The sequence below is a fragment of the Colletotrichum costaricense genome (assembly GCF_030867565.1).
Source record: "Colletotrichum costaricense strain IMI 309622 chromosome Unknown Scaffold_14.1, whole genome shotgun sequence".
Classification (NCBI taxonomy): domain Eukaryota; kingdom Fungi; phylum Ascomycota; class Sordariomycetes; order Glomerellales; family Glomerellaceae; genus Colletotrichum; species Colletotrichum costaricense.
This window is the reverse complement of record NW_026848243.1, coordinates 1044349-1060461: the sequence shown is the minus strand read 5'-3', so window position 1 is coordinate 1060461 and position 16113 is coordinate 1044349. Positions and strand designations below refer to the sequence as shown.

Sequence of the window (16113 nt, the reverse complement as noted above, 5' to 3'; positions counted from 1 at the left end):
CAACAGACTCTTCTGTGAGGATTCACAGGAGATCTAAGCTGGTATTTGATTGTTGTAGTCTACGCAGCAGTCTTGCGAAACTTGAGCCCCTTGAATGACGACTATCACTCCCAAAATGAACGATGACGTCCCGTTTCCCGGTTGTCAACGTATCTGCGAGATTGCTTCAATCGAATATAGAAGAATTAATAAGTTCCATGCAACGGTGTTCTATCGTACTGATACTCACCTCACTCATAAGCCTCACTCCCATAAGTTAAAGCACCCACTTATGGGCACCCCCCCCCCCTTTTGGGCACCCTAGTTTTAGTAGGGCTACACTAAAACCTACTACTTTATACTATATATATAACTAGCTTTACTTAATGTATAAAAATATAAAAGAAATTAATTTATATATATAAATAACTATATTTTTGTATTATTATATTTATAATATTACGTATTGGCTTATTACTATATAATTATATTAAATATATAAGATTTAAAATATATATAGTTAAAAAGTAATAATTAAAAAATGAATTACTTAAGAACTACTATATTTTATAAGTTAAGATTATAATATATTTAGATTATATATAAAAACTATATATAGTGGTTTTTTTCTAGTTTTATAAGTATAAAAGATCGACCTTAATAAGATTATACTTTTAAAGGAAATTATATAATACGGTATACTTTTTAATTATATAATATATATAATATACCCTAAGTACGCGCTTAATATAATATAATAATTTTAATACGAAAACTATTATATAATTCGGGATAAGTAAGCTACCCTTTTTAATAATAATACTAGCTAAAAAAGTCGATAGTAGAGGTTAGCTATAATAATTAGCTATAATAGTTAGTTATAATAGTTAGAGGCGGCCCTTAACCGTAGAGGTTTTAAACTTTAATAATAACGTAGAGGTTTTTAAAAAAAGAGCTAAATAGGCTAATATTTACTACTCTTCGTACTAAAGCTCGTAAAGATTTTTTTTATTTTTATTATTTTTAATATTACCTAAAGCTCTATTTAAACTAAATAAATTTACTAAATAAATTTACTAAATAAACTTATTAATATATAAACTATTATTTCGATAAGAACTTACTTTCTTAGTATATAGTTAGTAATTAATAAGTTAAAAATGCCTATTAATAAGTTTACTCTTCTTAAACTAGGCGCCCTTTTTAATTAGCTTAATATTATAGCTATTATAATTAACGTAAGTATACCTAAGGATTAGTAAAGTACTTTTTAATAATATAGAATTTAGCTAAGTAATAGTACGAATATTATAAATAGCCGGGCTAGTATGGATATTAAAATTTAGTATATTAATATTAGTTTAAAAATTATATTTTATAGAACTAAAAATCTTTTTAATACGGGTTATATTATAGACGTAAAAGAATATATAAGGGGCCCCTTAACTCTTAATAAGAAAGAGTATATAATATAGGATTTAGCTACTTATATAAGCTAATATTAAGAGGTTTTATATATATTAAAATAAGTATAGCTTACTCTCTAAATAACTAGAAGCGGGGGAAGGTTAGGAGCTATTAATAAAAAAAAGATAACGGTTAAGTTAGTTAATTATTATTTTAATTAGGAGTTAGGTATAGAGCGTAATATACTTAGTTTTCTTTAATACGTAATATATAGTACGGCCCCGGCGGATTACTCTATCGGGGGGATATAAAAACTATATATAAATAGCTTTTTTATATTTTTATTATTTTTTACAGCTTAATAATAATAAGCTAAAACTTTCTTAGGGTAAATTTTATATAAGGAAATTTAAAACTAAATATACTATATTACAATATAATAAAAATAAAGTATAAAGTATATATTTAATTATAATAAGCTTAAATAATATAAATATAGCTTATTTTTCTTTTTTGAATTATAATTATAAAAGTTATTAAAGTTTTTAAATTGTTAGTATTACTTAGTAATTTATATTTAAATATCAACATTTTTAAAACTTTAACTTTAACTTATTAAAACTACTTAATTAAGTAGTATTACGTAATATAGTACTTTTCTATTAAAAATATAAATAAGTTTCTATTTATTTATAAATTGTTAAAATTTATTATTAAGAAGCCGATTTATTAGACCTATAGTAAAAAGTAGTACTATTAGTATAAATAGGGTACCTAAAAGGGGGGGGGGGTATTACGACCTAATACGTATAATAAGGCTAGGGCCCCGCCCCACGGGACCTGCAGCGGCTACTATATTATATATATAGAAGTACGGACTTAGGGTAATATTACGACTTAATATATATAATAAGGCCAGGGCCCCGCCCTATAGGACTTACGGCGGCTACTATACTATATATATAAAAATACGGACTTAGGATAACTCCTCTTAAAATAGAAGAACTATAAATAAGTTACGTAACTATAATTATATAATAAAATAAAGAACGGATGCCCGTAAATAAATAAAATAAACGACTATTTAATAAATAGCTAAATAATAATAAATAAGCATATTATAAAGGATATATTTAAAAACGAAATTTATATATAATATAAACTCGAGCTAGGCTTAAGGATAGACTTTTTATAGCTTTTTTAATAATTAACTTAATATTAAATTTTATAATTATTTTTAGTTATTTTTATTAAAAATCCTTTTTAATAAGATTATAATTAATTATTAAAACTTTACTTATTTTATAACTTATAAATATAGCTTTAAAAAAGCTATTTATAACTATAATATTATTTATTTAATATTTATAACCTTAAATTTTATTAATATATTTATTATAACTAACTAGTTATAATATTTTAATTATTTTTATTTAGTAAGTTAACTTTACGAGATTTATTAAGTAGTAAAACGAACGACGATATTTTTTAAAACCCTAAGTACCCCTTTATTTAACTTTAAATAACTTATTAACTTAGTTAGTAAGCTAATTAAAGTTAAAAATAATAAGATACTTAATATTATTTATAACTTTAATAGTAATATAGTTCTTAAAAAAGTAAATAATAAAAAAATATAACGTATTGTTAAAAAAAGTAATAAGTAAAATAAAAAACTCGTAGAGCTTTTTAATAATAACTCCGCTTAAATAGTTATAATTTTAACTAAAAATAATAAAAATATTACTACTTTTTAAAATATAATTAACGAAACTATAACTAACTTAAAAATTAAAAAAAAAAAAAGTAAACGACTTAAAATAAAAAGTTAGAACCCTCTAAGCTATTATTAATATTATTAAGACTCTTATAAATAAATAAAAAAAACTTAAGCTTAATATACTTATTATTTTTAATAAAACTACTAAACGTTTTAAAGAATTCCTAATTTAAATTAGAACTTACTAAACGTTTTATATTATTAATTTCTATAATAAAACTAAATAAGTTATTTACGTAATAACTTTTTTTAAAAAACGAGCTTTAAAATAGTTCGAACCTTTTTAAAAAGAATTCTTTAGTAATAATAGTTATTTATTATATTATAAAAAAAAAACTACGAATATTTTTAATAATATAATAAGATTTTAAAGCGCCCTTAAATCCCTATTTTAAGACTTTAATAAAAAGTAATAAGTTAATAAAGACTTAGTTAATTTTTAATAAACTAAGTTTATTTCGTACTACGCTACTAAGTTTAAAAAACTTATAATACGATTTAATTTTACTAAAAAAACCTATATCTTTTTATTTTATTAAGGATTAAAGGATAAAATTAAAAATAAACTTAATAAAATAAAAATACTAATAAAATTCCTATAGTACGTTGAGCTCGCTATTAAAATTAATACTTAACTATACGAATAATATAAAAAAAAAGGAGAGGTATAACGTCCTTAAACTAATTCTAATAAAAAATATTAAAATTATAATAAAATACTACCCCCCGACGGAGCAATCTGCCGGGGCCGTACCGTATATTACGTATTAGGGAAAACTAGGTATAATACGCTCTATACCTAATTACTAACTAAAATAGTTAACCAACTCGACTATTATCTCCCTTTTATTAACTCCCAACCTTCTGCCGCAGTCCTCCCAAGTTCTAGCCGCTTATAAAGCGAGCTTTACTTACTCTAACGCGCATAGGACCTCTTAGTACTAGCCCGCGTAGGTAACTAGGTCTAGTATAATTTATTCTTTTATATAGGTATTATTATTACCCGGAGGGTCCCGTAAGAGCTATCTAAGGCACTAACTTATTACCCTAACCCTATATACCTCTAGCCCGTTTATTATAATTATTATAACTAGGCCGGCGTTAATATACTAGATCTTAGTATCCGTACTAGCCCGGCTATTTACGGCGCTTATAATATTGTTTAGCTAAATTCCGTATTATTAAAAAGTACTTCGCTACTTTTTAAGTATACCTATATTAGCTATAATAGCTATAGCGTCGAGCTAGCTAAAGAGGGCGCCTAGCCTAAGAGGGGTAGACTTATTGACGGGCATTTTTAGAAAGTTCTAGCCTACTAATTACTAACTATATACTAGGAGTAAAGTAGGTTCTCGTCGAAGTAGTAGTTTATATATTAATAGGTTTATTTAGTAAATTTATTTAGTAAATTTGTTTAGTAAATTTATTTAGTAAATTTGTTTAGTTTAAATAGAGAGCAGCTTTGGGTAATATTAGAAGCGATAAGGATAAAAAGAATTTTTACGAGCTCTGAGTAGTAGATATTAGCCTATTTAGCCCTTTTTTTAGAAACCTCTACGTCGCTATTAAAGTTTAGAACCTCTGTAGTTAAGGAAGGCCGCCTCCGACTATTATAGCCGACTATTATAGCCGACTATTATAGCTAATTATTATAGCCGACCTCTACTATTAACCTTTCTAGCTAGCGCCGCTACGTAAAGGGTAGCTTACCTATCCTAAATTAAATAGTAGTTTTTATATCGAAATTACTATATTACGTTAAGTGCGTACTTAGGATATATTACGCGTATTATATAGTTAAAAAGTATATTATATTATATAATTTCCCTTAAAAGCGTAATCCCATTAAGGTCGATCTTTTATACTTATAAAGCTAAAAAAAAAACCACCACATAATAAAATACTAAGTAATTACTAAAATAACTTAAAAAACTAATAGTAATAAAATACGTTTTATAAATAATACAGAGGACTTATAGACCTTAGTATTATTAAACATAAAAAACCATAATAAAAAAAAGACTTTAAATACTATAACTATAATAAGCTAGGATATATAATTAAAAACTACTAATAACCTAAGTATATTTAATATTAACTTATTTTAAAAAAGCGAGCTAATATTATAAATAAAGAAGTCCCCTATAAATAACTTTTATAAATAGCTTATTATAATAATAATTATTTTATTTACTAAAATAGTAAAAAATAAATAGGATAGTATTTAAAACGACCTAAAGATAAGGGACGATCTAGATATAATATTATACTATTTATTAAAACTTTAATAATAATAATAAAAAAAATATCTACCTACCGACCCTATATTTTTAAAAAAAAATATTATTAAGTATATTACAATACTTTTTTAAATTTATAAAAATATAGAGGAAAAGACTAAAATAGACCCTATTATAAAAAATATACTTTACTTTTTTAAAAAACGAATTAAATAAAGACTCTTAGTCAGTATAAGAGAGTAACTTTATAAGCTTAAAAAAAGAGGACTTAATATAAACAAAATTATAAATAGCTTCGTTTATATAATATAACGAAACTATATTAATTAAAAATAATTTACTAAGCCTAAAAAAGGACTTAATTTAAATAAAATCCTAACTAAGTTTATTTATATAATATAAAAAGTAAATAGTAATAAAAAATTTATTTATAAAATTAAGGAGTAGTTTAAAAACCTCTTATATAAAAATAAGATTAAAATAATTAAGAGGCCGATTTTTAATTTTAGAATTATAAAAAAAAGAAAAATTAACTTTAATTTTAAAAAAAAAGACGTTAAAATAAAAACTAATTCTTTTTATTTTAATAAAATAGAATTACTTTATAATTTAAATAAACTTCGTAACGTTATTTAATAACGTATTTAAATAGAGATCGATTATAAAGTATTATTTAGTATTAATAATACTAACTCTAAAAAAGACGACGACGAACTATAATATAAATATATTTATTTATTTAAAAATAACTAAACTATTTAGTTTTATAAAATTAAAAAACGTAAAAAGGTTATAATAACCCCTTATATAAATAAAAACTACTTTTTATTTAACTCTAAAGACCCCTTTTATAAAGAATTATTTTAAATAGAGTATTTAAATAATAAATACTTTTAGTACTTCGTATATAAATAAAATAGCCGCTTTTACTTACGGAAACGTAATAATAAACTTATTAAAAATATTTATATAACAAATTAGCTACTTAGTTAGATATTACTAAGTTTTAATAATAATAATAAAATAATATTTAGTCCGGACCTTAACTTTTTTATAAAATACTTTAATAGCGAATATATAGAATAAGAAAATTATAAATACGATTAATATTAAGTTTATTATATTAAAAAAACTAAAATATAAAAAAAATAATAAAAACTACGCGAGTAAGGCGCTTAGTAAAAAAAGCGTATATTAAAAAACTAAAAAAGCTAATTATAAAAGAATAATAAAAAACGAGAATAAAAAAAAAGTTTTTATATATAACTATATAATATCCCCCTAACGGAGTAATTTACTAGGGCCGTATTATATATTATATATTAAGGAAAACTAGGTATATTGCGCTTTATACCTAATTACTAATTAAAATAGCTCCTAACTTTCCCCTATAGTCCTCTAAGTTCTAGCTATTTAAAAAGCGAGCTATACTTATTCTAATATATATAAGACCTCTTAGTACTAACTTATATAAGTAGCTAGATCCTATATTATATACTTTTTCTTATTAAGAGTTAGGGGGCCCCTTATATATTTTTTTATATTTATAATATAGCCTATATTAAAAGGATTTTTAGCTCTATAAAATATAATTTTTAAACTAATATTAATATACCGGATTTTAATATTTATATTAGCCCGGTTATTTACGGTATTTATATTATTACTTAGCTAAATTCTATATTATTAAAAAGTATTTTACTAATCCTTAAGTATATTTATATTAGTTATAATAATTATAGCGTCGAGCTAGTTAAAGAGGGTACTTAGCCTAAAAGGGATAAACTTATTAATAAGTATTTTTAGCTTATTAATTATTAATTATATACTAAAAATAAAATAAGTTCTTATTAAAATAGTAGTTTATATATTAATAAGTTTATTTAATAAATTTATTTAGTAAATCTATTTAGTTTAAATAAAGTTTTAGGTAATATTAGAAGCGATAAAAATAAAAAAAATCTTTATAAGCTTTAGTATAAAAAGTAATAGATATTAGCCTATTTAGCCCTTTTTTTAAAAACTTTTATATTATTATTAAAATTTAGAACCTTTATAATTAAGGGCCGTTTTTAATTATTATAACTAATTATTATAGCTAATTATTATAACTAATTTTTATTATTAACTTTTTTAACTAGCGCCGTTATTAAAAAGGGTAGCTTATTTATTCCGAATTATATAGCGGTTTTCGAATTAAAATTATTATATTATATTAAGTACGTATTTAGGGTATATTATACGTATTATATAATTAAAAAGTATACTATATTATGTAATTTTTTTTAAAAGCGTAATTTTATTAAGGTTGATCTTTTATGCTTATAAAGCTAAAACAAAACTACTATATAATTATATAATATAACGACGTATATTTACGAATTAATTTTAATATTTATAAATAAGGACTAAATGCTATTATTAATAGTAATATATAAAAAACTTATATTTTATTAAAAATAGTAAATAAACTTAACTTATTATAAATATAAAAAAATAATCTATATTAATTATAAATAGTAAAAAAAGAACGAATTAATTATAATTATAAATATATTAATTAAAAAACTATATACCTCTTAATATATATTAATAATTAATAAAAATAATTATAATACGATATTACGGAGATTAAAAATATTAACGTTATTTTAAAAATTTCGTAGTTATAAAAGTATAACTTATAAATAGATTAAATTATTAACTAAGTTTTTTAAGAAAATTTAGTTACTAAACGACTTAAAAAAAAAGGGGTTTAAATAGATTTTTAATAATTTTTAAAAAACGAGAATAAATACAATATATAGCTTTTATTAAAATAGTAAAAAGTTTTAAAAAGTTTATAATTAATAATAATAATTAAGAATCGTAATAATTTTAAATTATACTTAAAGAGTATTAAATATATATAAAATTATTTATATAACCTAAAGAAATAGGATTATTAAAATATAATAATTAGGATATAAAAATTAAACTTAAAAAAGGAGCGTAACTTAGGTTTTTTTTAAATATATTTAATAAATTAAAAAGAATAAAAATACTTTAATAAGTATATTAATAAAAAAGTTAAAAAAAGACTTATTTAACTATCGAATTCCTTTATAAAATCATTTTTATTTTTTATATTAAAAAAAGGAATAAAAAAATAAAAACCTATTATTAACTATAAAAAACTTAATAAAATTATAAAAAAGAATTACTACCCCTTATTACTTATTATTAAGCTTAGAAACTTATTTTATAGAACTAATTAGTTTATTATTATAAATCTTAAGGAAATATTTAATTAAATTCGAATTAAAAAAGAGATAAATAAAAAATAGTATTTTAAACTCGTAAAGGACTTTTCGAGTACCTCGTTATACTTTTTAGACTTATTAATATTTTAATAACTTTTTAAATAATAGTTAACTATATATTTTAAAAATACGTTAATATTTTTATTATTATTTATATTAATAATATTCTTATTTTCTCCTCTAACTTCGAAATATATAAGAAGTATATTTATATAGTATTTTAAAAGCTTTAAAACACTAAACTATATACCGAACCTTTTAAATATAAGTTCTATATATAAAAAATAAACTTCTTTAGATATACTATTATATTAAAATAAATTTATATATAAGTATTAAAAATAAAAATAGTTAGGGACTAGCCTATATTATAAAACGTTAAAAATATATAAAGATTTTTAAAATTTATTAATTTTTATTAATAATTCCTTAAGGATTATATTAATATAATTAGACTTCTTAATAACTTAATATAAAAAAATACCCTATTTATTTAAAATCTTAAGTATAAAATAGTATTTATTAAAATTAAGAATATAGTCGTTTTTAAATTAATTATTATAATCCTAAACCTTTAAAAACCTTTCGAAATCGAGACTAATATTTTAAATTTTATTATAAAAGTAGTTTTAAAATAATAAAATAAATAAAAAAAGCTTTATTTATATTACTTCTATTTTAAAATATTTTATAAAGTAAAGTTAAATTAATAAATTTATAATAAAAAACTAATAGTAATTATCAAAGTATTTTAAAAATAAAAACTATAGTTATTTAGAACTAAGTACGAAATTATAGTTTATATAAATTATAAAAACTTTATAAACTTTATAATAGATAAGAACTTAAATAAGTAATAAGTTAGATAGAGCGAGTTCTTATTTAAATTTAATTTCTAAATTATTTATTAAAAAAGTTTAAAAAATAGTAAAGTAAACGCTCTTAATAAAAGACCTAATTACGAAATTATAATTCTTAAAGAAATATAAGTTATTTTTAAATAAAAGAAGGATAATAGCTTTATATTAATTATAAAACTTTTTATAATAATTAAAAAAATTAATATTAACCTGATTAAAAGAATAACCCCTAAACTTATTATAAAAATTTATAATATATTAATATATGGTTATTAAGGAGTTATTAAAATATAAAAATAGATTTATTAATATTATAATAAATCCGCTATACGTACTAAAATTATAAAAATAATTAAGAACTATATAACTTATAAAAAGAATAAAAATAGCCCGTATAAACTTTATAACGAGCTATAATTATTATAATTACTAATAAAAATATAGTATTTAATTATATAAAATTTTATTATTAAATTATTAAAATTTAAAGAACTATTTATTAAAGTATAATACGATAATATTTTAATTATAATTAACTAACTTACTAAATTTACGTACTTTATTTTCTATAAAACATTAAGTATTATAAAAGACCTAGTATATATATTTATTAAAGTTATATTCTTAAATTACGGTTTACTAAAAAAAATATTTTAAATAAAACTTAGCTATTTATTTCGAAAGTTTAAAAATCCCTAATTTCGTAACTCGATATAAACTATAAACTATTAATATTATTTTACTTATAAACCGATAAATAAATAAAAAGGATTAATTAAATCCTTAAAATATACCTTTATTATTATATAAACTATAACTAAGATAATTAAATAGCGCTTTTATTAATAGCTTAGTTTATATATAATAATATAATTAATAAAAATATAAAGAAATCTCTATTTTACTTTAACTATAGATTCTAATTAATAATATATAAAAGAATATAATAAAGATTATAAGCTATAAAAGCTATAATAAACGTAAATAAACTTAAGAAAATCTATAAATAAGCCTTATTAAACCTCGAGTTTATATAATAATATATAAGAAAGAATACGGATAGATTAAGTATTAAAAAACTATTTTTAAAAAAAGAGAATAGTACTTATTTCTTTTATTATAATATTAAAATAAAATAACCAAATAATAAATTAGACTATAAAAAACTTAAACCTTTTAAAATTATTAAAAAAGTCTTATTAATTAACTATAAATTAGAATTATTAAATATAATACGATACTATCTCGTTTTTTATATTTTATTATTTAAGCTCGTATTAAAAGGTTTATATATAAAAAATTATATTATTATTAAACTAAACTAATTAAAATACGAAATTAAATAAATTATTAATTATAAAATTAAAAATAAAATATAAAAATTCCTTATTAAATAAAAAAATTATAGATATGAAAAAAAATATATAAGAACTTATTACGAACCTCTAGAACTCTTAATAACTTTTTAAAGAATATTAAAATTAAAATTAAACTTAGAATCTTTAATTATTATAGTATTTTAATTAACGACCCTAAAAATACTATTAGCTTATACTTCCCGGGTTACTAAAAAAATATTTTTAGAATCCTGAAGAAACTCTTTTAATATAACTTAACTCTTCCCCCCGATAGAATAATCCGCTAGGGCCGTACTATATATTACGTATTAAGAAAAACTAAGTATAATACGCTCTATACCTAATTATTAACTAAAATAGTTAACTAACTTAACTATTATCTCCTTTTTATTAATAGTTTTTAACTTTTTACTATATAAAGTCTTCTTAAGTTCTAACTACCTATAGGGTAAGCTTTACTTATTTTAACGTATATAAAACCTCTTAATATTAACCTATATAAATAGCTAAGTCTAGTATAATTTCTTTTTTTATATAGGTATTATTATTACTTAGGGGGTCCCGTAAGAACTATTTAAAGCGCCGGCTTATTACCCTAACCTTATATACCTCTAGCTCGTTTATTATAATTATTATAACTAAGCTAGTATTAATATATTAAATCTTAATATTTATATTAGCCTAGCTATTTATAGTATTTATAATATTACCTAGCCGAATTCCGTACTATTAAAAAATGCTTTATTATTTTTTAAGTATATTTATATTACTTATAATAGCTATAATATCGAGCTAGCTAAAAAGGGCGCCTAGTTTAAGAGGGGTAAACTTATTAACGGGTATTTTTAACTTATTAATTACTAACTATATACTAAGAAAGTAAGTTCTTATCGAAGTAGTAGTTTATATATTAATAGGTTTATTTAATAGATTTATTTAATAAATTTATTTAGTTTAAATAGAAGTTAGTTTAAATAGAGAGTAGCTTTAAGTAATATTAAAAGCGATAAAAATAAAAAGAATCTTTATAAGCTCTAGTAGAGTAAAAAAGTAGTAAATATTAGCCTATTTAGCCCTTTTTTTTAAAAACCTCTACGTTATTATTAAAGTTTAGAACCTTTATAATTAAGGGCCGCTTCTAACTATTACGGCTAATTATTATAGCTAATTATTATAACTAACCTCTATTATTAACCTTTCTAATTAGTACCGCTACGTAATAAAAAAAGTAGCTTACTTATCCTAAATTAAATAATAGTTTTTATATTAAAATCACTATATTACGTTAAGCGCGTACTTAGGATATATTATACGTATTATATAATTAAAAAGTATATTATATTATATAATTTCTTTTAAAAGCGTAATCCTATTAAAGTCGATCTTTTATATTTATAAAGCCGGAAAAAAACTACTATATAACTTAACTCTTTTTAAATACTATTTATTTTTAAAAATAAAAAGGTTTTAATTTAAATAACGACTCGTTTAACTTAGCTTAAGCTTATTAATAAGCCTTAGCTTTTTTTTATAACTCCGTAGCTCTCTTATAAAACCGTAACTCTTCTACTTTTTTTTTATAATTAAAACGATTAGACTTTATTATTAATTAATTAACTATACCTAATTAGCTAAATTTAATAAAATAGAACTATAATACTTATAAATATAAATAATATTAATAAAAATATCGTACGAAATACTTAAATAATAATATATTTTATAAATATTAAAGTTAAAAAGAACTAAATAACGGATACTTTACGAATAATAATTTAAATAAAGTATTATTTTAATACCCTTATTAAAAAAACGAATAATATATAATAATTTATCCCCCCGATAGAGCAATCTGCTAGGGCCGTATTATATATTACGTATTAAGGAAAACTAGGTATATAATTAAAACTCCTAACTTTTTATTACTTTTAACTACTTATAAAATAAGCTTTACTTATTCTAATACGTATAAAACCTCTTAATACTAACCTATATAAGTAGCTAAGTTTAGTATAATCTCTTTTTTTATATAAGTATTATTATTACCCGGGGGGTCTTATAAAAGCCGTTTAAAATGCTAACTTATTACTTTAACCCTATATACCTCTAGCTTATTTATTATAACTATTATAACTAAGCTAATATTAATATACTAAATCTTAATATTTATATTAGCCCGGCTATTTATAATACTTATAATATTACCTAACTAAATTCCGTACTATTAAAAAGTACTTTATTACTTCTTAAGTATACTTATATTAGCTATAATAGTTATAACGTCGAGCTAGCCGAGGGCGCCTAGCTTAAGAGGGGTAAACTTATTAATAAATATTTTTAAAATAAGTTCTTATCGGTATAGTAGTTTATATATTAATAAGTTTATTTAATAAATTTATTTAATAAATTTATTTAATTTAAATAGAGATTAATTTAAATAGAGAGTAGCTTTAGGTAATATTAAAAGCGATAAAGATAAAAAAAATCTTTATAAGTTTTAATACAAATAATAAATATTAGCTTATTTAGCCCTTTTTTTTAAAAACCTCTACGTCGCTATTAAAATTTAGAACCTCTATAGTTAAAAAAGGCCGCTTCTAATTATTATAGTTAACTATTATAGCTAACTATTATAACTAACTTTTATTATTAACTTTTCTAACTAGTACCGCTACGTAATAAAGAGGGTAGCTTACTTATCCTAAATTAAATAGCGGTTTTTATATTAAAATTATTATATTATATTAAGCGTATACTTAGGATATATTACGCATATTATATAGTTAAAAAGTATATTATATTATATAATTTCCTTTAAAAGCGTAATCCCGTTAAGGTCGATCTTTTATATTTATAAAACTAAAAAAAAAAACTACTATATATAATAATTTATAATAAGACGTAACTATTTAAAACTTTAATTTTTTAATTTAACTTAATATTATATAAATATATTTTAAAAAAATACTTAACTATTATAACTAGCTAGTTATAATAAGTATATTAATAAAAGTTAAGGCTACGAGTACTAAGTAAATAGTATCGTAATTATAAATAGCTTTCTTAAAGCTATATTTATAAATTATAAAATAAGTAAGGCTTCGGTAATTAATTATAGTTTTATTAAAAGAGGTTTTTAATAAAAATAGCTAAAAGTAATTATAAAATTTAATACTAAGTTAATTATTAAAGAAGCTATAAAAAGTTTATTTTTAAACTTAGTTTAAGTTTATATATTATATAAGTTTTATTTATAAATATATGTTTTATAATATTTTTATTTATTATTATCTAATTATTTACTAAACGGTTATTTATTTTACTTATTTATAATCGTTCGTCTTATTTATTTACGGGCGTCCGTTTTTTATTTTATTATATAATCGTAGTTACGTAATTTATCTATAGTTCTTTTGTCCCGAGAGGAGTTACCCTAAGTCCGTACTTTTATATATATAGTATAGTAGCTACTATAGGTTCCGTAAGGCGGGACCCTAGCCTTATTATACGTATTAGGTCGTAATATTAACGATTCCCTAACTTAAAAATAAACGACCTATTTATAAGCTTAGAAAACTAGACCTTTAAAAAGAGAAGCTAATATTACGACTTAATATGTATAATAAGGCTAAGGCCCCGCCCTATAAAACTTATAATAGCTATTATACTATATATATAAAAATACGGACTTAAAATAACTCTTTTTAAAATAAAAAAACTATAAATAAGTTATATAATTATAATTATATAATAAAATAAAAAACGGATACCTATAAATAAATAGGATAAATAACTATTTAGTAAATAGTTAAATAATAATAAATAAAAATATTATAAACAATATATTTAAAAACGAGACTTATATATAGTATAAACTCGAGCTAGGTTTAAAAATAGACTTTTTATAGCTTTTTTAATAATTAACTTAATATTAAATTTTATAATTATTTTTAGCTATTTTTGTTAAGAATCCTTTTTAATAAAACTATAATTAATTACTAAAGCTTTATTTATTTTATAACTTATAAATATAGTTTTAGGGAAGCTATTTATAATTACGATACTATTTATTTAGTACTCGTAGCCTTAACTTTTATTAATATACTTATTATAACTAATTAGTTATAATAAGTAACTCTTTTTAAAACGGAAGAACTATAAATAAGTTACGTAATTATAATTATATAATAAAATAAAGAACGGACGCTTATAAATAAATAAAATAAATAATAGTAAATAAATAAAACGGACGACCGTTTAATAAATAGTTAAATAATAATAAATAAGAACGTTATAAAGGATATATTTAAAAACGAAACTTATATATAATATAAACTTAAGCTGGGCTTAAAAATAAACTTTTTATAGCTTTTTTAATAATTAATTTAATATTAAATCTTACGATTATTTTTAGTTATTTTTATTAAAAACCCTTTTTAATAAAATTATAATTAATTACTAAAGCCTTATTTATTTTATAACTTATATAGTGGTTTTTTTTCTAGCTTTATAGGTATAAAAAATCGACCTTAATAGGATTACGCTTTTAAAAGAAATTATATAATATAATATATTTTTTAATTATATAATATATATAATATATCCTAAGTACGCGCTTAATATAATATAATAATTTTAATACGAAAACTACTATTTAATTTAAAATAAATAAGCTACCGTAATAATACTAGTTAAAAAAGTTAATAATAAAGGTCGGTTATAATAATTAGCTATAATAATTAGCTATAATAATCGGCCGTAATAATTAAAAGTAGCCCTTAACTATAAAAGTTCTAAACTTTAATAATAACGTAAAAGTTTTTAAAAAAAGGACTAAATAAGCTAATATTTATTACTCTTCGTACTAGAGCTTATAAAGATTCTTTTTATCCTTATTACTTCTAATATTACCTAAAACTACTTTCTATTTAAACTAAATAAATTTACTAAACAAATCTACTAAATAAACTTATTAATATATAAACTACTACCTAAATAGCTAGTTAAATAACTAGTTAAGAAGTTAGTTAGTTAAAATATTACCTTAATAAGAACTTAAAGATACTTATTAATAAGTTTACTCCTCTTAGGCTAAGTACCCTCTTTAACTAGCTCGACGCTATAACTATTATAACTAATATAAGTATACTTAAAAAGTAATAAAATACTTTTTAATAATATAAAATT

General features: G+C 20.1%; 2 protein-coding genes across 2 annotated transcripts; both read left to right on the top strand.

Annotated features, from left to right (window-relative positions):
- Positions 1–10108: 10108 nt before the first annotated feature.
- On the top strand, positions 10109–10225 carry CCOS01_12244 (uncharacterized protein; the record flags this gene model as incomplete). Its single annotated transcript, XM_060460393.1, has 1 exon — positions 10109–10225. A coding segment is annotated over one exon (117 nt), but the record flags the coding sequence as incomplete, so codon positions are not given.
- Positions 10226–10710: 485 nt separating this feature from the next.
- On the top strand, positions 10711–10893 carry CCOS01_12243 (uncharacterized protein; the record flags this gene model as incomplete). The annotated part of the gene is made up of 1 exon (XM_060460392.1): positions 10711–10893. A coding segment is annotated over one exon (183 nt), but the record flags the coding sequence as incomplete, so codon positions are not given.
- Positions 10894–16113: the final 5220 nt, after the last annotated feature.